The 23348-nt window shown below is 40.9% G+C and overlaps 1 protein-coding gene across 4 annotated transcripts in view; it reads left to right on the forward strand.

The window, feature by feature from the left end:
* SPI1 (Spi-1 proto-oncogene) overlaps window positions 1-23348 on the forward strand; it is a 103077-nt gene that overhangs the window by 73196 nt on the left and 6533 nt on the right. For 3 of the 4 annotated variants that reach the window (XM_088145646.1, XM_088145644.1, XM_088145645.1), the window contains 3 exons: window positions 7311-7404; window positions 16599-16819; window positions 19129-19279. In XM_088145646.1, coding sequence (XP_088001772.1) covers window positions 7311-7404; window positions 16599-16819; window positions 19129-19279 — 466 coding nt within the window. The remainder of the gene's footprint in view (window positions 1-7310; window positions 7405-16598; window positions 16820-19128; window positions 19280-23348) is intronic. The other variant, XM_088145647.1, reaches the window with a different exon arrangement.

Below are 23348 nucleotides of genomic sequence, written 5' to 3' on the forward strand. Positions count from 1 at the left end.
CATCCAGAATGCTGAGCTGGCATGGTCTGGGAAGGAAATTGAATCTTTCATCTCCAGAATGAGGCATTTTACAGATCCCTTCTATATATTTAGACAGCACCTGTTTATTTTCACTGTAAATCCCGATCTACAGTTTAGGACAGCTTTTCCTACGTGGATTCTTCAAATTGGGCTGACAGCTTCTTCATCTGTCAGGCTAATGGCAAGAAGAATATTAGGTTGGAAAGGGCTATCTTAGAACTTTGGTCCACATGCTTGGTAAAAACCAACACATCATGGAACAGAGGAGTTGAAAAAAATATTGGAAATGATCTAATCCAGCCCTCTGATCGGTACCGGAATCCATTCTTAACAGCACCCTGACATATGGCAATCCAGCCTCTAATTATTATGTGTCCTGTCTTTTGGAACAACTCTGAAGATTCTGCCCCATGACAAGCCTTCAGATACTTGAAGAAATCTATCGTGTTATTTCAGTACTCTCCCCTTCTTCAGGCTAAGCATACCTGGCACCTTCAACTGTTCCTCAGAAGTTTTTTCTTTCAGGTCACGTATCAATTTAGTTGCTCTCCAAGATGATAAGGGACCCAAAATTTTATTGGAAATAGTTTCAATTTATAAGGCTTCTGCTGATCTTTTAAGGATTAAAAAAATGCTTCACTGTTTTCAGATTAAGGGCATTGTCTGAAAACCAGCCTTTCTATCTCCCATTCCTTCTGATTCCAGGATAAAATCATCTGAGATCAATGAGGTTGTTTTGACTGTAGAGTTGTTCTCGGTCTTTCATTTTTCAATTCTTCTCATGTCTGTGGTAGCATAGTAAATGGGACTGAGATATAAGGTGGATCCGAAGTAATTAGCAATAGATCAGCTGGAACTCTCTGGTCTGGTCTGAATGTTTGTTTGCTCATGGCCTGTAAATTTCAGAGAGAGAAAGTGCCTTGAAATGGAAGCTCCCTGACCAAGAAAATGAACTTTATGCAGAACTTTATCCAGGCCCTGGTCACAATATTGTTTAATCAATAAGGGGATGATCTCCACCAAAACCCAAGCTCCTCAATTTCTCTAGCATTTATTTCTACTCATCAGCAAGTCTTGGTGCAGAATCAAGGTCAGAATCATCTAAGCAATGTATTTAACAGCAAGTCTGCAAAAGTGTCTGAACTATCAAAACAAATGGTGCCATCATCTAATATATATCATAGTCTCTCAGGAGCTTCATAATGTCTCCTCTTTGCAGTTCCAGCTTGGTAGGAACACTGGAACAGACCACTACGCATGGTCTTTGGATTGCATTTCATTTCTTTGGATAATAAGATTTACGGGTCAAGTAAAATATCCAAGACGGAGTTTTGAATGAACTCAGAGATAAAATAAAATCCACTTCCAAACTATAGGTAGCTTCAGATAATCAGACTTCTTCAAAATTCTTACAGTCCCTTTCTGTGAAAGACAGAAATGCTTTGTAATGGAAGATTAAACTATATTTTAAGAATCTATAAAACTTTTTTTAAAAAAATTATTGATATACTTTGTCACAGTGGATAAAAGAAAGATAAAATCTGAGTTGTAGCCCAGTTCCGTTTCTAAAGTAAGCATTGATTTAACAGAAAGTGACCTCAGATAAGACCTTTTGATTTCAATGGGGATATCTTAAGTTGCCTTCATAGGGTTGTAGTGATATGAACATATTAGGTATTTTTTTCCTCCTCCATGTGTATTCAATTTGGTCTTTTAAATTACTTTAGGGTGGTTTTTGTCACATTTTTGTTTATATATCTTAAAATGGAGTAGTAAGAAGACCCCACTAGAAGCAATAGAAGATTGTTCTACAGTATTTCTTTGGCACATCACTTCTTAAGGATATGGGAGAAACGTAATCAAAAGATCAGGACATTCTATGGCAGTTGTTGACTACATACAGGTAGTCCTCATTTAGTGACCACAATTAGGACCAGCAACTCGGTCATTAAGCAAAGTGGTCACTAAGTGAAACTGTGACCATGCTTATGATCTTATTTCAGCTTTCCTTTGCTTTAGAGACCTGAGAAGGTTATAAATGTGAGGACTGGTTGCAAAGTTATTTTTTCATCACCATCATAACTGTAAATAGTTGCTAAGTGAGGACTACCTTAAAAATATCTCTCTCACACATAAACAGAAAGGACTCCTTTACCTATCCTATAAAATGCAGCTGTTTATCAGCACACTTTAAAAAAGTAAAATCAAAGTCTTGTGATTTAAAAAGAAACCCTTAAACACAGGAACACAAAGTTATTTCTGCTAATCTTTATTAGTTTTAAAATCCAAAATTGTATACAACATGTAAATTCACAACTGGGAAAATTCTCATTTTGTTTGCTTGTTTGTTTCTACATCTTACCCCCAAATGCAAATATATTAATATCCATCCAGAACTATGGAATGGGGAGGTCCTCTTTCCAATAAACAATTCTCTATATGTCTCATCTAGCAAAGGCAGAATTGCACAAAGCTATCTCTTCTCTTGAAAACTACCCAGATGTCTGACAAAATCTTCTGTCGATTAGTGCAAAGGCTTTTAAACACATGGAAAGGTAAGATTCCTTATTTTCAGAGAGACATGTTCAACCTGGTTCTGGAAGCATCAAGCTTCCCATGACAGGTAAATAGAAAAGCTGTTACCATAGTTATTTCTAGAGCCTCCACTGCTGTTCTTGCTGCAGTCTGTGTGCCTCTGGTTGTGTACCCATGGAAGTGCTAATGACTGTCTGCAAGATCTTAAATGGCTTTCCAGGGCCAACAGAAGTAGTAGAGGTAAAGTGCAGAACATGATTCAAGAAGGAATCCAATCGATACCTGCAGATTTGCCAGAGATGGATACATCTGAATCATTTAATCCATTTGGTGGTTTAGATTTTTGCAGCCACAATGCTTTCAGACAGCTGTGCTACTTGCTAAAAGCACAGGTCACATTCACTGAGATATTTAAGCTTCATGGCAGTAAACAAGTCACAGAAAGTCCTGGCTAAGCCTCAGCCAGCAATATCCCATTCAGAGCTCATGCAAGGAAAGGTTTTCCTGGATCATATTTCTGGATACATTATGACTATCATCTAAGAATGGTGGATACTGCTTTGTAATGCATCTGTTGCTGCAAATGTTTAAATAGAACTTCCTCAGACTACTGAGCGTATATAGATTTCTCTTTCAAAACCTGCGAGGGAATCAGGAGTATTTGCTGAATTTATCAAGGTGTTTCCCACCATCTTTGCCCAGTACATGGAAAGCGGTGATCACGGCCACTTCTGTCATCTTTCAGAGAACTTTTCCTAAGTGACCTTACCCAAGTGAATTTATGTCCTTTCCAGACAGGAGCTGCTCACTTAAATATTAGCTTATTCACAACTTATTTACAGCTGCTGTCTGCTTATAGCACTCGGCTTCTCCTTTCTATACCAAGCAGATCCTTTGAGGCATTTTAAGTGGCTTATGCAAGCCGTGATCAATGGTCCAGGCTATTGCTTTGACATGTTAATACAGTGGAAGTGACTGCAGCCCAAGCGACTTCATTTGCTTTCCATGTGAATTCCTGCAACAGTTGGTATACCAGCACTCTTCTAACTAACCGGACTTTAGAGATGAAAAATTCAGAGGCTTGCAATGAAACCTGAGAATGGTCCAAAACAAGAAATGAGCAACTTGTATTGGATAGACCGGAAATAAGCCAGCCTATTTCTCCTAAAGTTAAGAAATAGCTCCGCATATTTTTGAGCCAATTGGAATTTGATCTGTTCCACTTACAGGGCTGCTAGCTTTGCAAGCTCCTGGCGAAGGGAAAGACATTTTTCCTCTCCCCTTTTCCAATGGCTTGATGCCAAGTTAGAGGAGCTTCAGTACTTTCTGGGAAAGGTAGTTTTCTCAAGAGCTACCACTCTGCATTTGAGGTGGACATTATGAGTTATTAGAAGTCACTCTCCAAATAAAGGATTGTGGATTTCAATGGCATTTCTAGCCAGGACAGAACTGAAACTGTTGGTGTTGGAGCCCCAGGGGCTGCAGAGGCACGAATGCAGAAGTGAACAGTTGCTGTCCAGATAGTGGTTTCTCAGAGAAGATTCTCCATCTGTTCAGGCAGTGAAATCCACTGGCAGGAAATACAAAGTGGGGTATCATATTTAAGTTTCAAAAAAGAGGGCAATCCAGAGAGTTTTTTTTTAAGTAATGTACCATGCATAGTTGCCACGCAAAGTTACTTTATGTATTTTTGCTCCTCTCCCACCCTCCCCAGCACACATTCTGTGCCTCAAGTCTGAAAAGATAGATTCAACAGAACAGAACATTAGTAATCTGGGTCCTAGCATAATGCTTGTCTCAAGAATTAAGCCATACATTTCTAAGGACATGCAGTATACTGTGAATCACTGAATCAGTGATGGTTTCTCTGGTCGCTTCCACCACAAGAACTAACTGAGCCTGAAGCAATTGGGAGCACTTTGGGAGCAGTCGTCCTTTAAGCCCAAACCAGACAATACATTCAAATAAGTAAAGGCTACTGGGGCTGAAGTAGTGTTTCAAACTAAAATCATTCATATATATATATATATATATATATATATATATATATACACATACACATACACATACATACATACATATATATATTTATATATTTCTGTGAAAAGAAATCAATATTTTACAAAGCATTGTTTATGAAAATAAATCCCTCTGGCGAGAGAGAAAAAGTTCAAAAGAATTCATTTATGAGAGCAAAGAGGCTATTGGAGTGCAAGTGCCTTTGATTGAGGAGAAGGTTCTGATGATGAGGTCAGGAATCCATTAGAGGGTCTTTCCCCTTCCCTGCAGCATTGCCCCAGATAGATCGGCAGCTGTCACCATCCTCTACTTTCTATTAAGCTTTTCTTTCTTCTTCTTACCTTCTAACAGACCAGACTTACAGTGACACTCCCTTGATCCATTTCACACAGATGGACAAGATATACCCATTGCCCCTGTTGTCCTGTTGCCATTCTTTGTTGAACATGCAGACTTTCATTTGCCGTTGGGTGTTGGATATAACCAGGCCCAGCTAGACTGCAAATTAGAAGGAAAGACATGGAGGGATGAAGGTATCACTTGTCATGGTGTTGGCTCTCATCATTGCCTCTCTTTTACTTTAGAGATAACAAATAAGCAGTAATAGTTATCTTATAAGCCAACTGCTTACCCACCCCTGCCTTTTCCTTCCTTTCAGAGATGGAGGAAGGAGGGAGGGAAGCAAAAGACCTGCATTGGCTCCACTAGCAAGGGCCACATAGCTAACAAGAGAAGGTGAAAAAAGGTAGCCTGACAGACTGTGAAGAAGGAATAAGTTGAGAAGTGGTTATGTCTGCATGCTGCAACAGACCCCAGACATTCTTAGATATGTAAAAATCTAAGCCAGAGCTTTAAGGCTCAAAAAGGCAGACATGTCCAGAAAAAAACAGATTATGATTACCCTAGAGAAAGGACATTGCTCAGATTACCACTAAGCATATGGGCTGCATGCTGATATTTTACAATATGAGAAACTTGAATTCTTCAGGCAATACAAGTAGTTGTAAGCACAAGTCACCTACATCCACAAGAAGATGGCTCTGTATGGGCAGAAACCCCATGTCTGCCCTGTTTTTATTTGGAATCTAGCTGCATTACTTTATATGGCTGAACCCCAGACTAGCTTTCCTACTCCATGAATATAAAAATATGGGCTTCTTTGCAGCAAAAGAAAAACTGTTTACTGGACAGGTAGCCAACCCTCCACCACAGGAAATTTAGGGAGATTTCCTGGGAGAAATTTTGCCTATAACCATTCAAGTTACATCTTCTTAGTGTGTGCTGAGCTTTTTAATTCTTAGGCTATTTTTAAATTTATTTTAAAGATCTCTATGCTGAATTTCAGAGCTAAAAAAGATCTCCTAAAAAAACTCACAACTGTTCTCCATACATAGCTAATACAAAACACTGTATTAAAATTCTAATCAGTAGAAGCACGACTAGTCCATGCCTTTGGAATGGCCATGTGTTATTCATTTATTTTTTATACAGAAGGCAGATATCAGTGGCAAATATTTCATCCCCATCCATACTTTTGTATACATATGTTTTTTCCTCCATATTTCTTTAGACTTGAGTTGCAGCTATCATTTTTATCATCAGTAAAAATGTAACTTCAGCACCAGTCAATCCAGTGTAGGCAATTAGGCATAATACTATTGAGGTTTCAGGACTTTGAGGAGACCTTAGCCACCTGTTTATTGACTACATTTAACAAATATTCTGTAGTAATGATTATCAGCTATAAGTGTTTTTAAGAACCATTAAAAACACCTGTTCTGCAACCAAGCATTCCATGATAAATGAGAGACCACTGGTAAGGTGGTTTTTCTCCTGTATCGTGCCTTGTATTTCATTATCCAGCTGGATATTGTTGGAAGTTAATGATGAATAAACTCTTATTCCATTGCTTCTCCTAATTGCCTGGAGTTGACTTCTGTTCTGCTGCAGAAATGATGGTTAAATTCCCTTCATGATGTCTTTTTTCCCATGGCAAAATAGCGTTATTTCAATGCAAACATTAATCAAACAAAATAAAAACAAGAATAAAAACAACCCTGAAGTCTTCACTCCTATGTTGGGTTCACAAATGGGCAATGAAACAATTGAGAGAGGGTGGATGGTAGTGTTGCTTTTCACAAGCATCTGGACCATCTCCCAGTGAGAAACCCAGTGGACAAAATACTGCTACATTAATAGCAACAGTATTGTTATTAAAGACTTGTGGACTACTCTAGAGCAGCTAAAATGCAATTGGGTTTATTGCCATCTATGTGTATGTTTTAATAGAACTATGAATCTTGGAAGGACAAGTGGTGGTATTGGAACAGAATGGACATGGCATTTATTAAAATTTCAAAGAATTCTTTAAAATATTCTGTTATTCTCCATGATTGATATTCTACTCTGGAATGTCATGTTTGATTGAAATGAAGAGCCAAGACATGGAGCCAGCTACAAAGATGCTGAGACATGTAGCCAGCTACAAATGCTTGAGGATCAGTTTTCCAAATGATGAGAAAAACAATTCCTGCCTGCTTCATGATTATGTGAAAGGACTATGTTAAAAAAAAGTCAATCTTTGCTAATTTTTACAAAGATTTTCCTTGTGATTTGAAGTATAGTTTCTGGTGGCACATATCAACTTCACGTTTGGATGTCTTATTTGTTTTTGGTGGCAAAGGGAAATGTTGGTCTTGTGTTTTCATATGTGACAATATCTCCTCTCTGTACAGCCCTCTGAAGACCTGGTATCTTATGAATCAGACCTCTACAGACAGTCCCATGACAGTTACCAGTATCTCAACAGTGATGCAGACAGTCATGGTGGTAAGTAAATTGCCAAGCATCTGGGAATACCAGAGTGACAAATTTATGGTAATTCAAGAAGGATGATGCATGAGTACAGCTTTTTAATCGGCTTTTTCAACAACAATGCTTAAAGCCAATAGTTTTACAGCACTTTGGCTTAGCATGGTATAAACACTACTTTTCTGAAACAGTTAGTTGATACAACAGCATCTCAAGGCTGAAAGACCTGCTAATGGCAACTATTTTCATTATACCTGCCAAATATTGGTCCTGGTTTCTTCCAGAGGGGGTAATAATAAATAAGACCTTCCCAGTTAAGCACAAGTTGTACTACTCTTGTTGATTTTGCACAATATTTTCTGATAATGAGGACAGGATAGGACTGTCTGCAGCAGCAACAACATTCTTGGAATTGGGGAACATGATTCAGAAGCCAGACTGTGTGTGTTTGAGTGGAAGGTCAAGCCCTACATTTCTAGCCAGGGTAGTTCATATCCACCTTGGCTGACAATTCTAGGAGCTGACATACTGTACAAGTATCTTTGGAGATAACTGAATTGGGGAAAGCAGACTTGGATGTTCCCCATGTCTGGGAAGTATGGGGGTGAGCATAACAAGAAACGTGATGACTGAAGCAGGGCCAGCAGATGTATTCCCATTTATAGCTAAAATAGCTTTATAGAACCTCTAGAAGAACAACATTGTATACATTTGCAAGCAAGAAATAATAACTAGAAGGCCACAGTTATCTAATGCTTAAATTTTTATAGTCCCTGTTGTGTTGAAAATTAGATTAGCACTGGCCCTATTTAACAGAAAGGAATTGGATTGGAAATCATGGGCTGTTTTTCCATTCTAGCTGATTTAGAAGTAACTGCTGCAACTAAGAAAATTCATTTTTCGACCTGGTTATTTATTGAATAAACCAACATTGGCTGGCTTCAGTTGCTAAGCTATAAACTATAGTTTATAAAGGACAGTGACCAAGTTTGCATCATGTTAAGCTGAAGTCAAACAAAACCATATTGTGCTTAGCACAAAATATGACTGCAGCTAATGTCTTACTTGTTTTGTTCTTATGTATCTGGAATTAAATACATTTGACTTTAAACTATCACCCTGGTCTGTTCTGGGTATAATTTATATCCACTCACCTTTGTAAAGAGAGAAAGTATTTATTTATTTACAGAGGCAACCTTTCCTAACCACAATCACAACAAAAGAACAAAATGTGTGTCATGATGAAATAATGCAAGTTCGGCCCTTTCATACTTACGTCACAATATCACATGCAAATATAAGGGGTGGGGGTTTTGTTGCAAGATCGTGATAAATGTTTTGTCACTTCCCCCTTTTGCTTCCACCTGGCAGACACTTATCTTTATTTAAAATATTTACACTACACCGTGGTGCACAGCTTTCAGGAAAAGCTTCTTTCTCTAATTGGTCCTATCCCCATCCTCACATCATATGTAATGATGTGCTTGTATGTTTAAACAAGACAACTGGATTAGACTAAAAAAGATCATTTTAATTTTCTGGTCAATATGGAAGAGCTAGACATCTCCATATAAAGAGGCGAGAGAAGTGTTCACATGAATCTGTACTTCTGTAATTTATTTTCCCCCCATGTCTTTATTCTTCAACCTCTCCTTTACAGATGAATCACTTCTCTATTGTCAATATGAAATGCTGGCAAACTGATACAGAGATAGAGAAAGATGGAGGATTGCAAGTGATATCCAGCACATGTCAGGGACACAGAAAAAAAAGGGCAGGGAAAAGACTGGTAGTGACATCATCTTCCTTTTCGTTTTATGGTTTGGTAATCATTGCTTTATTATTGTGATACAACTTAGAAGAAACATAAGAAAAATGGATGAATGATGTTCACAACCTAGTAGTAATACATCAGGAAAAAGTAAAGCCTTTTATGAAAGGAACACTTCTCTATGACAATGGTAGCATACACTGTTGGGCCATTGCTCGAGGCTTTATCTGAGCATGAATCTGAGCAGTGAATTTGAGCAAACACAGCCTTGTCCCTCCTTTAACCTTTCCATGCCATTAAAGCAAGCATTCTCCTTGCCTCCATATCAGACAATTCTCTCACATCCTCTTTCACTTCACATGACAGTTTTCAGAATGACTCCCACGTGAAAAAGCCACATACCTCCTAGTGATATTTTCTTTGAGCAAGAAGATTTTAATCCTTTTCCAGAAATCTGATGGATCACACCAAGGACTACCTTGTTCAACATTCTGTCCCTTATAGAGGCCACCAGACACCTTCTGGAGTTCACAAGCAGAACAATGACAAAAGAACACACTCCCACTCATGTCCCCGGCAACTAGGACTGAGAATCCGGCTACATTTCAGGCCAAATATTTATTTATGTATTCATTAATTCATTAATTCATTCAATTTATTGGCCTCCAGACTCCCAAATTATATCTATATGTGTGTATGTATGTATGTGTGGTTAGAACACCGCCTTTGACGCAGGAGACCGCAGTTCAAATCCCGGCTGGTACCTACCTTACCAGTAGGGGTCCTTGGGCAAAGACCCCCTAACGCTTCACCTGCCTACCTCAAAAATATGAGAGTGACATGAACTAAGAGAGTCATGCCGGCTTGGACGTCGCCCGGATTAACAAGGTCCACGTCAGATGTTGGGGAACCAGGACAATCTGATGTTAAGTGGGCTACTGGAACAAACCATACATGGACGAGACAAGAGAACTTGGAAATGATGGAATGCTACTACAACAGCAGACCTAATGAGAGGGGATATATGAAACGTATGAGGGAACTATGGATAGACAGAAGGCCTACATCCACACTAATTGAGAAACAACTAGTTACCCAGCGTTTCAACATAGTGAAGAGGAAGCTGCTCTCACAACTTGAGATAGACCAACTCCACATTACAACCCGGACTCAAGCAGACCTGGAAGAACAAGCAGATGTGCAGCCAACACCTGAAGCTGGAATGTCACTGCCACCCCTTCCATTATAGAGCACAGCAGCTGATATGAGGCATAAGATCATGGATAAACTAGCTACAGTCAACCCTCGAGTCCGATTACCAAGGCTCAGTGGAGAAGTACCATCAGATAGTATGCTAGAAGATGCCAACAGAGCCCTCCAGACAATCCCTACTACCACCATAACTGAAACCAATGAATTGGTACATGCTACAGCCGCTGTAATCCTGGAAATGCTTGGCTACACGATCAAGAAGAACAGCAGTACATATCCACCCTGGAAAATGAGACTGGAGGCTAAGATCAAGGCAACTCGGAGAGCAGTCAGTCACCTGGTGGAACTACAGAAGCATGTGGAGATTAAGGGTAAGACTCGGCTACTGAAAAAATACATGGGCCTGACTCCATCTGAAGCCCTAGAGATTGCTAAACAAAGGCTCACAGCACTGGCTACCAGGCTAAGGAGATACACTAGAGAAGCAGAGGCCAAGAAGATAAATGCCCTGTTCTCCAAAGAACCATCCAAAGTGTACTCCCAACTGCAGTGCAACCACACAGTAACAGCTGAGCCCCCAGCAGCGGAAACTGAACAGTACTGGAAGAACATATGGGAGAAAGAGAAGATGCATAACACCAGTGCAAAGTGGCTGCAGGACCTGAAAGCAGACAACAGCAATCTCCCAGAACAGGAACCAGTCACCATCACAGTAGCAGACATCCAACAGCGGGTCAAGAACATGAAAAGCTGGACAGCACCTGGCCCGGACATGATCCACACCTACTGGCTAAAGAAACTAACAGCAGTGCATGAACGCCTAGCAGCACAGATGAACCAACTGCTAGCAGCAGGCTCCCACCCAGACTGGCTAACTCAAGGAAGGACAGCGCTGATCATGAAAGACCCTCACAAAGGAACAGCACCGTCCAACTACCGGCCAATAACCTGCATCCCCACAACATGGAAAGTTCTATCAGGCATCATAGCTGCCAAGCTACAAGACCATATGGGCCAGTACATGAGCACAGCTCAGGAGGGCATTGGGATCAACACCAGAGGCTCAAAACACCAGTTACTCATAGATAGGGCAGTCACCCGAGACTCAAGGTCTAGGCAGACCAACCTGAGCACAGCCTGGATTGACTACAGGAAAGCCTATGACTCAATGCCACACACATGGATCTGTGAATGCCTGGCACTATACAAAGTCAACAGGACACTAAGGACCTTCCTCAAGAACTCAATGGGACTGTGGAAGACAACACTGGAAGTGAACTCAAGACAGCTCGCACAAGTGGCCATCAAGTGCTGCATATACTAAGGTGATGCACTGTCCCCACTGCTGTTCTGCATAGGCTTAAACCCCCTCAGCCAGATAATCACAAGGTCTGGATATGGGTACAAGTTCAAGAGTGGAATCACCATCAGCCACCTCCTCTACATGGATGACATCAAACTCTATGCTAAGAGTGAACGAGACATCGACTCACTGATCCACCTGACACGGATCTACAGTGAGGACATTGGGATGTCATTCAGACTGGAGAAGTGTGGCAGGATGATAGTAAAGAGAGGGAAGGTAGTTAAGACCGATGGAGTGGAACTACCAGTGGGCCACATAGCAGACATAGAGACCAGCTATAAATACCTTGGTGTCCCACAGTCACACGGGAACCATGAGGAGGAGACAGCAACTTCCAAGTACCACCAAAGGATAAGACAGGTCCTGAAGAACCTGGGAATGGGAAAAACAAGATCCATGCCATCAACATGTATGCCCTGCCAGTCATCAGATACCCTGCCGGTATAGTGAGCTGGCCAAAGGAGGACATGGAGGCTGCCGATGTGAAGACCCGGAAGCTCCTACAATGTACGGAGGTTTCCACCCCAAGTCCAACACCCAGAGACTGTACACCAGCCTCAAAGAGGGCGGGCGGGGTCTGATGAGTGTCAAAGCCACTGTCCTGGACGAAACCCAGAGTATCCAGGAGTACATCAGTAAGATGGCACCCAAAGATGAGCTGCTGAGAGAATGCCTCAGGCAGCAGCAGACAAGGCAGGAGGTTCAGGCAGAGGGAAGTGCCATGGCAAGACAAGCCCCTGCATGGGATGTACCATTGACAGATAGCTGAGGTGGCTGACATTGGGAAATACTATCAGTGGCTGGAAAGGGCCAGACTAAAAGACAGCACTGAGGCACTGATCATAGCAGCACAAGAACAGGCACTAAGCACCAGATCCATGGAAGTAGGGGTCTACCACACTAGACAGGACCCAAGGTGCAGATTGTGCAAAGAGGTCTCAGAGACAGTCCAACACATAGTGGCAGGGTGTAAGATGCAGGCAGGAACAGCATACACTGAACGGCACAACCAAGTAGCTGGCATTGTGCACAGGAACAACTGCACAGCGTATGGGCTAGACCCCCCCAAGTCCAGATGGGAGATTCCACAGAAGGTCGTGGAGAATAACAGGGCTAAGATCCTGTGGGACTTCCAGATCCAGACGGACAGGCAGTTACTGGCTAATCAACCAGACATCGTGGTAGTAGACAAAGACCAGAAGACAGCGGTGGTGATAGATGTAGCAGTGGCAAGTGACAGCAACATCAGGAAGAAGAAGCATGAGAAGCTGAAGAAGTACCAGGGCCTGAAGGAGGAAATAGAGAGGATGTGGAAAGTAAAGGCCAAAGTGGTCCCAGTGGTGGTAGGAGCACTCGGGGCCGTGACTCCTAAGCTGGGAGAGTGGCTCCAACAGATCCCAGGAACAACGTCAGAGCTCTCTGTGCAGAAGAGTGCAGTGCTAGGAACAGCTAAGATACTGTGCAGAACCCTCAAACTCCCAGGCCTCTGGTAGAGGACCCAAGATTGAGGAATACACGTACCACCCATAGGGGTGAGAGGGGAATTTTTATATATATATATATATATATATATATATGAATGAATGAAAAGATACAATTGACTAGAAGAGCAGAGTATTCAAAATAAGATCAAAACAAAACAAGCGAAAGGAGAAAAGGGCTGCGAAATCACAAAGCCTGAGAAAATAACCAGGTCTTCAAATTATATATATCTGAACTAGCTGTGACTGGCAGCTTTATTCTTCATGTTCTTAGGAGTAGAAGAAAGGAACAAAAGAAATCTAAATCCCAGCTCCTCCATCTAGACAGGAGGATTGGAAAAGACAATATGTGAATCTTGGTAAAGTACTACTTGAAAGAATAAGTAATATTGAGCTACATGTACCTAAAGTTAGAGTCTGAATGAAGCATTGTCATTCATAGTAATGTATATAACTCTAAGGATCACCATAGGGTTACGTTGTTCTTAAGGCACCTATGAAGCCATATTAGAGGTCATATAAGAACATTGAGGCTGGGGACAGAGAGGAAGCCATACAGAGCCCCACACCTTATAATAATGTAGTATTACAGTAGCTTTAATAGACAGCTCAGTTCCAGAAAAATATCTACTTCTGCTTCATTGACTATGCAAAAGCCTTTGATTGTGTGGATCACAACAAACTGTGGCAAATTCTTAAAGAGATGGGAATACCAGACCACCTTACCTGTCTCCTGAGAAATCTGTATGCGGGCCAAGAAGCAACAGTTAGAACCGGTCATGGAACAACCGATTGGTTCAAAATAGGGAAAGGTGTACGACAAGGCTGTATACTGTCACCCTGCTTATTTAACCTATATGCAGAGTACATCATGAGAAATGCCAGGCTGGAAGAATCACAAGCCGGAATTAAGATTGCAGGGAGAATCATCAACAACCTCAGATATGCGGACGATACCACCCTAATGGCAGAAAGTGAAGAAGAACTAAAGAGCCTCTTGATGAGGGTGAAAGAGGAGAGTGCAAAAGCTGGCTTGAAACTCAACATTAAAAAAACTAAGATCATGGCATCTGGACCCATCAATTCCTGGCAAATAGAAGGGGTAGAAATGGAAGCAGTAACAGACTTCATTTATTTGGGCTCCAAGATCACCGCAGACGGAGACTGCAGCCATGAAATTAAAAGACGCTTGCTCCTTGGGAGGAAAGCTATGGCAAGCCTAGATAGCATATTAAAAAGCAGAGACGTCACCTTGCCGACAAAGATCCGCATAGTCAAAGCTATGGTTTTTCCAGTAGTAATGTATGGCTGTGAGAGCTGGACCATAAAAAGGCCGAGCGCCGAAGAATTGATGCCTTTGAACTGTGGTGCTGGAGAAGACTCTTGAGAGTCCCCTGGACTGCTAGGAGGTCAAACCAGTCAATCTTAAAGGAAATCAACCCTGATTGCTCATTGGAAGGATCGATAATGAAGCTCAAGCTCAGATATTTTGGTCACCTAATGCGAAGAGAGATCTCTTTGGAGAAGACCCTGATGCTGGGAAAGATTGAAGGCAAAAGGAGAAGAGGACGGCAGAGGATGAGATGGTTAGATAGCATCACTGAAGCAATGAGCATGAAACTGAGCAAACTCAGGGAGGCAGTGAAGGACAGGAAGGCCTGGCGCAATATGGTTCATGGGGTCACGAAGAGTCGGACACGACTTAACGACTAAACAACAAACAACAACAACATTTGGCAACCAACTTTTTCCCAACTTGTTCTGATAATCAGCCTTTCTTCATTAATGATTTACACTGTTGCTGGCAACCCCAGTTTGACCCCATTCCCATGACATTGCCCATTTCTCATCCCCAGGCTGTGATGTAGGCAGTCTTATCTCACTTTTTTCAGTACCATAGAGCACCAAACAGCCACAGCATACATATCAAAGGCAGACGCTGGCAGCTCTTTCTGTCATGACAGGATTGATAGTGAGGAAAGGAAAGAGAGACAGAGAGACAGAGAAAGTGCTTCTGGGAGATGTTTCAATATAAAATATTCACAACTACAAAAAATGCATTACAGTCGACCCAATAAAGTATCCCTGTAAAGTTAAATGGTGATTTTTATCATCAGAGAGCAGAGGAACATATACAAGTTGACAATCTTGTCAGGTCTGAGGCAATTTTTGTCTGTATTTTTGGGGGAGAGTGTCTAGAACAACATGTGATATCTAAAAGGTTTTCCCATTTTTGATCATAAGTATTACATTTTATTAGGAATAGGACTGAAGCTTGTGGGATTCTAAAGCACATGTGCCACAGATTTAAGCAGCTGTCTGTACGTGATTAGGACAACCAAAGAGCTGTGCTGCCCCACTCCAGGTTGAAAGGTCGGGTCCAAACTTAGAACTTGGCATAGAGAAAACCATTGTTTGTTTGATTGACTGTTTTTACTTCTCAACATACTGATAAAAATTGTGCCTTATAAATAGAACTGTTAATTCAATCAGAGACAATTATCAATAATTGTATATCCATAAAGATCTGGAACATATTTTAATTTTCATGTAGCTCCTAAAACCATAAGTAGCTTATCAACCCAACCAACCAGATTGCTAAATGCTGTGCATTTATTATCCTGGAGAAGGGCTTCTGACTCTTGTACTAATGACATTTTCACATGGCATCCCTTTCCCATAGAGCTGTTTGGGATAATGCTATACCAAATTATAGTAATGAGCCAGATGTCAATGCATACAGTGGCTGGAGGGTGTAGACTATTTAAAATGCTACCACTGTGCGGTGATAGATTATTCTAGTTTGTTTCAGGATTATATGCTACTCACATAGCAAGTTGGCAAGTTCACAGCTGTGCTATAAGGAAATAATTCTAAGTACTGCACATAGCTGCCATGTGGAGTTATTACTATAGATGCTATGCTTGCCATTCACCATCAGGACTTGTAAGTCCATTTCTCCTCATTCCCAGCATTCAATAGCTCCTCAGGCAATGTCTTCCTCTGGATCAAGCCTATCTGACCACTCATTTCCTTCAGCTTTTTTGATCAGGCAAAGAGTAGCAATAAGTCCCCAGGCATGTAATTCTCACCCCAGCACCTCCTCCCCAGGCACACATACAACCTGTTCCATGATGATGCTACTCAAGACATCATAATAAACTACAAACAATGAACCATCCAAGTTGAACTTCTTGTGTGTCCTGTTGAATTCTGAAAAAAATGCAACTCCTGCCTTAGATATCGGAACATAGTTCAAATGCCATATATTGCACATGGAGTCAGTCTTGATGTGGACCAAATTTGAACCTGATAGATTTAGCAATCTTCTTTCTATTGTGCAGATATGAACAGCTGACTTTTTTTTTTAATTCTGTGTTAGCAGGTGAACTGCTTTTATCTCCGTCAGATCACTACTGGGAATATCATCCCCATCACCTGCACGCTGAATTTGAGAGCTTTGGAGACAATCATTTTGCAGAGCTCCAAAGTGTACAGCCACCACAGCTGCAGCAACTCTACCGGCACATGGAGATAGAACAGATGCACGTTCTTGATTCGGGGATCCCTGTCACACATCTGGGACTCAACCACAACCATCAGGTACAAACCAGAGCCCAGATGACCCAAATGTAGATATTTTTCTAGGCACCAAAGATAATATAATCGCAAAACATAAAAGGGAGTAAGTTCTGGACAACGATATTAGAAAATCAGATAACTGGATATGCAAGGGATATTCCTATTTAATAACTTTTAGTTTAATAAAACTAACATGGATTAATACCAACACAGAGGCCATTTTAAGTAAATGATAGGCTAAGCATTATACATAGGACACTGTCACTTTTGCTTGACATTTAAAAAAGCAGATACACCCTTTCCAGGCTGTTAGTAGAAGGGCTAAATTATCCATGCAGTTAAATGCATCGTTTGAAGTTGTATTATTATCAGTTTTGTTTTGTTTTATTTTTTTTTTTTACCAGAAACAGCAGGTGGAATCAGCAGAGTGAGACCCAAGGAGCAGTTTATTTTTAATGTGCTCTTCCCTGCCAGGGTGGCAGTAAAATTACTCTCCTGAAGCTGCTATCAGCCCATTCTCAGTGACCCTCGAGAGGGCGAACAGAGCTGCTTATTCTTTTTCTTCTGCCCTCCTTTGCAAAATAAAGGAGTTAGAGCAGCAAAGTAGAGTTTGGGCAGCCAATACATTTAAATAAATCATCATCATCAATCATCATCATACATCCACTCAATATTTTTTTATATATGTAAGAGAGAACAGAAAGCACCCATATCTTTTCTCCATCCCTGCCTTTATAGGGAAGCACCACTGTTGGTCTAAATGTTGGCTCTTAGTGGCCACTGTTGGATGTAACCAAGCAGCTGTAGTCACTCATGGTAGTTAATATATTTCATATTCCCTGTAGAAAATGCTCACTCACCCTCAAATAGCATTAATAGCATATATTCAACACTTGGAATAGTGGAACAGAGGCAAGGAGGGAGGGAGGGAGGGAGGGAGAGGAAGGAAGGATTCCTAGACAATCTGAATGGCAAGGGTTTGTTCAAATATGCTGAGCATAGGCAGGAACAATATCCTGCTTTAATATTAGGAAAAAGATTCTCCTCGTAAAATCAGTTTCTTAGCGGAACCCCAAACTAGGCATGCTGTATCTGGGCTGCAAACCTCTGGATGATCACTAGATGGCATCAGAGAGTCACAGGATGTTTTAAAACAGCTGGATTTCTCCTGCAGGTGAATTGTCCCCCAAGTGTCTTTTCTCCCCATCCCAAGTAGACTGAGGACATGGTGTTTCATGGGGCAGCAAACCACACTGCCAGTGTCCATTTTCTAAAAATAGATTAGTAAGGATGGAGTATAGCACATTCTTAGATATATATTCTTATCATCCTTTTAAATTGAGATTCACCATGTCAATTCTTTCTTTCTCAGTCTTCTTCAGAGCATAACAGTTAATATTAGGGACAGTTAATTCTCCATGCAAAACTCATGGAGAAATCTCGCTAGCATAAATGAAAATGTTTCACTTCCCTCAGAAAACTTCCAGAGTTTCACTACTGGAGGAGCTTCCAAACTGTCACTGAATTTCCACTGTAGTAAAAATGTGGCCTCAGCCACTCCTCTCAGGAACTTTCATGAGCTTTACATAAAGGTCTTGGTTTCCCTGGGCCTTCCTTAGCTGTTGCATATGATGGACATTTGCACCGAATTTCATTTTAAATTAAATGTTGGTGGCACATCTAACCTTTGCCTTTCCACTTAAACTGCAGTTTAACTATAAAGAGCTCAAGGTGACTCTGTGGTTAAGGTCAGTAGTTTTACACTTGAAGAGCTCTCAGGAAATGTACACACACTATTACTCAATCGCAGCCCGTTCCACTACAGTCATCTCCAGTCAATCTGCCAAGTCATTAACCACCCATTGCTGTACCACTGAAGCAACTTAATTGCACATTCCTTACTGAGACATTTTGGAACAACTTCTACATCAACAGAAAAACCTCAGAAGTCCATGATCTGACTGCTGGAAAGCCCAAGTTACAAACTAAGAGGCATTTCTTACCTTCTCAGCATGTCCTTTCTTATCCCTCTTGCTTCAGGCCTATTTGTCACTTATTACCAGTACCTATGAGGAAGCAGAAAGGTTTGTTTCTGTAACCTAATGACAAACATTAGGTTACAGAAGTTAACCAGAGTTAACTAGTACATTTGAATTTTTCCTGCAATGCTAGCCTGCCCTTTTGCATCTTTCTGTGAGATGGCAGGGTAATGCAGACACAAATCTGCAGCTACTTAGGAGATGTTTAAAAGAACAGCTACTTTATTTGTCTCCATTTTTGGCCACATTCCTCTTGTATGATTTATCTTCCACGTTCATATCGCCAAACAGGTTGCTTTTGTGCCTCGCATGTGTGTGTATCCCTCTCATCAGCGCAGTTCTGATGAAGAAGATCTAGAGAGGCAAAGTCCACCCTTGGAAGTATCAGATGGAGAGACCGAGGTTGGGGAACCCAATCCTGGTGTTATGAATGGAGAATCAGGTTAGCTACTATATCACAGAAGCTGAATTCTGTATTTTACCCTGACTTTCTCTTCCTTTCTGTTCCGTTGTTGCTGCTCTGACATCACTTCCCTTTCTAACTCTACTACCTTAAAACTGAAATGTCCTGTTCTTTTGATGACTCCCTTCCTGTCTTTATTAAGTTTCCTCGCATGGCTAACTTGTAATAACTCTGTTTTTTTCCTTCAAACCGCTTTTCAAATGCATTTTAAAAAGAAAGAAAATGTTTCACTTAATTCTTTAATCTAGGTTTGTAATGAAAACTAAGGGTTCATCCTCACATTTTGCTTACTGGCAGTGTGAAGACACCTTGGTAACCACTTTTAACGGGCACATCCTCATGATATTGCCTTTATCTCATCTCCCAGCTTGCTGTGGACACGCTCTAAAGTTGTCCTCAGTTGGTCTACTGTTAGTAGTGTTTTACCTCTTCTCCTGAGCCAAGTCTTGCCATGTGTGATGGAATGTGAGGGTGACCTTGGAAGATGTGGGTGGGGGAAGAGACCCACCTAGGGAACAATCAGAGAAAAGAGAAAGGAGTCCACAACAGAGTAATGGCCAGAGAAAGAAATGTAGGAAGGACCCACCTTAATAAATACTCAGGCAGTAAATAGGGAGGGTGGGAGATTTGTACTTTCAGACTTGCAAGATTCTGTTAATGTAGCCTTACAATAAAGTGGAATTAGCTCATCTAATCAAGTTTCCTGTCTGGTTTACCTGGGAGGGCTGACATCATGTGAACAATCTTTCATACCTCGGTGATGAGGCTGGCAATGATGTTCTCAAAGGCAGGGATCTGCTCCACTCCTATTGGCCATTTAAGTCATTGTGAGTATGACCCCTCCCTGTCTAGTTGCTGGGCACTGCCTTCTATGGCCATTTTGGCTTGGACTCTGAGAGAAACCTAATACCGGCTTATGCAGCCTGCAGCCTATGGATAACCTGCAGTTTCCGATCCTGTTTTTCATGGTCCCTGGAGAACCCAACTCCTCACCCCTCTATCACCCTAACAAAATATGGCAGCAAAACTCAGAATTTGGTGGTGAGATTTTGCAGAGATTTCGTAAAATAGCAGCTACAAAATAGGTGTCCCTAGTTTTAACAAACTCAGGACCAAAAGTCCCAAACAATTGATCCTGCCATCTCTGTGGAAATAACTGCATTGTTGCCATATGTGTGATGGCCCTTAGAAGGTGAAAAAAATGGGAATGCTGCAGCCTTGGCTGGAAAAAAGTTACCCGTATGCCATAAACCACAGTTTACAAACCATTTCTAAATTATACACATAATGCTAAGACAATATCAAACCTCATTATGGTTAAGTGCAATGTGTAAACCCAGACATTTATATATTCATTGGTGTTTATGACGTGGCTAGATTAAAGCCTTCGGGACGTCTAGGTGCTGATGTTGCCATACAGGAAAAGAAAATCCAAAGTTGCAAATTACTGTAGGAACGTGGAATGTAAGAAGCACAAACTTGGGAAAGCTCAACACAGCGAAAGATGAAATGAAGCAACTACAAACTGATGTCTTAGGCATCAGTGAATTGAGATGGACTGGGATCAGACACTTCAGTCAGAAGATCCCACCGTTTGTTACTTAGGACATGAAAGACAAAGAAGACTGGAATGGAGTAATTTGCCCACAAAAGGACAGAATCTCTGAGAAAGATATTAAAACAACATAAGGGAAACTACCAAAAGTGCTTTTTGACTTGATGGACACTTTAGAGCTGGTAGATGCATGGAGACATAAAAATGGTGATGCAAAAGAATATCCTTATTTTTCTGAAAGACACAGGTCTTTTTCAAGAATTGATATGTTTTGGATATCTAAGCATTTGGCTACTAATGTTCACAAAGTGGAGATATTGCCAAAGACTTTTTCAGGCCATAATCCAGTGACTTTAGTCCTTAAAAGGAAAACCAGTTCCTTCAGATGAAGGTTAAATAAAATATTGTTGCTGAAGGAAACAGTAATGGAAGACTGTAAAAAGAAGTTAAAAGAATTCTTTGACAATCTTAATAAAAGTACAGATATAAGAATGGTTTGGGACACAAAGCTTTTATGAGGGGACATTTATACATAAATATGTCTAATAGCAAACTCAAAAAAAGAGAGACAAAAGAAAACACAGGCAATTTTAGATCAGATAAAAATGAAAGAATTAAATTACCAAAAAAGAGAATTATTTCACAACAAATTAAACTTTTACAATGGTATATAAGACAAATGGAGGTAAAACTAAATTATGCAAAAGAAAAAAATTGAATTTGCAAATTAACCAGGGAAATGATTGGCATATAAATTGAGGAAAGAAAAAGGAAAAATGATATTAAAACTACAAGATGGAAATATCATAACTGATGATTTAAAGATGCAAAAAATATTTCATGAATATTACTCTAAATTATATACAGTGGGGCAAAAAAGTATTTAGTCAGCCACCAATTGTGCAAGTTCTCCCACTTAAAAAGATGAGAGAGGTCTGTAATTTTCATCATAGGTATACCTCAACTATGAGAGACAAAATGAGGAAAAAAATCCAGAAAATCACATTGTCTGATTTTTAAAGAATTTATTTGCAAATCATGGTGGAAAATAAGTATTTGGTCACCTACAAACAAGCAAGATGTCTGGCTCTCACAGACCTGTAACTACTTCTTTAAGAGGCTCCTCTGTCCTCCACTCGTTACCTGTAGTAATGGCACCTGTTTGACCTTGCTATCAGTATAAAAGATACCTGTCCACAACCTCAAACAGTCACACTCCAAACTCCACTATGGCCAAGACCAAAGAGCTGTCGAAGGACACCAGGCTGGGAAGACTGAATCTGCAATAGGCAAGCAGCTTGGTGTGAAGAAATCAACTGTGGGAGCAATAAGTAGAAAATGGAAGACATACAAGACCACTGATAATCTCCCTCGATCTGGGGCTCCACGCAAGATCTCACCCTGTGGGGTCAAAATGATCACAAGAACGGTGAGCAAAAATCCCAGAACCACATGGGGGGACCTAGTGAATGACCTGCAGAGAGCTGGGACCAAAGTAACAAAGGCTACCATCAGTAACACACTACGCCACCAGGGACTCAAATCCTGCAGTGCCAGATGTGTCCCCCTGCTTAAGCCAGTACATGTCTGGGCCCGTCTGAAGTTTGCTAGAGAGCATTTGGATGATCCAGAAGAGGATTGGGAGAATGTCATATGGTCAGATGAAACCAAAGTAGAACATTTTGGTCTAAACTCAACTCGTCGTGTTTGGAGGAGACAGAATGCCGAGTTGCATCCAAAGAACACCATACCTACTGTGAAGCATGGGGGTGGAAACATCATGCTTTGGGGCTGTTTTTCTGCAAAGGGACCAGGACAACTGATCCGTGTAAAGGAGAGAATGAATGGGGCCATGTATCGTGAGATTTTGAGTGAACACCTCCTTCCATCAGCAAGGGCATTGAAGATGAAATGTGGCTGGGTCTTTCAGCATGACAATGATCCCAAACACACCGCCCGGGCAATGAAGGAGTGGCTTCGTAAGAAGCATTTCAAGGTCCTGGAGTGACCTAGCCAGTCTCCAGATCTCAACCCCATGGAAAACCTTTGGAGGGAGTTGAAAGTCTGTGTTGCCCAGCGACAGCCCCAAAACATCACTGCTCTAGAGATCATCTGCATGGAGGAATGGGCCAAAATACCAGCAACAGTGTGTGAAAACCTTGTGAAGACTTACAGAAAACGTTTGACCTCTGTCATTGCCAACAAAGGATATATAACAAAGTATTGAGATGAACTTTTGATATTGACCAAATACTTATTTTCCACCATGATTTGCAAATCTTTAAAAATCAGACAATGTGATTTTCTGGATTTTTCCCCCCATTTTGTCTCTCATAGTTGAGGTATACCTATGATGAAAATTACAGGCCTCTCTCATCTTTTTAAGTGGGAGAACTTGCACAATTGGTGGCTGACTAAATACTTTTTTGCCCCACTGTAAAGGACATTTCCCTGGCAAAGGTTGATGAATATTTAAAGAAACAAAATTTACCG

This window comes from Python bivittatus, unplaced genomic scaffold, assembly GCF_059951505.1.
Source record: "Python bivittatus isolate LINGU-HERP-01145 unplaced genomic scaffold, Pbiv_v1 ctg000480_np1212, whole genome shotgun sequence".
NCBI lineage: Eukaryota > Metazoa > Chordata > Lepidosauria > Squamata > Pythonidae > Python > Python bivittatus.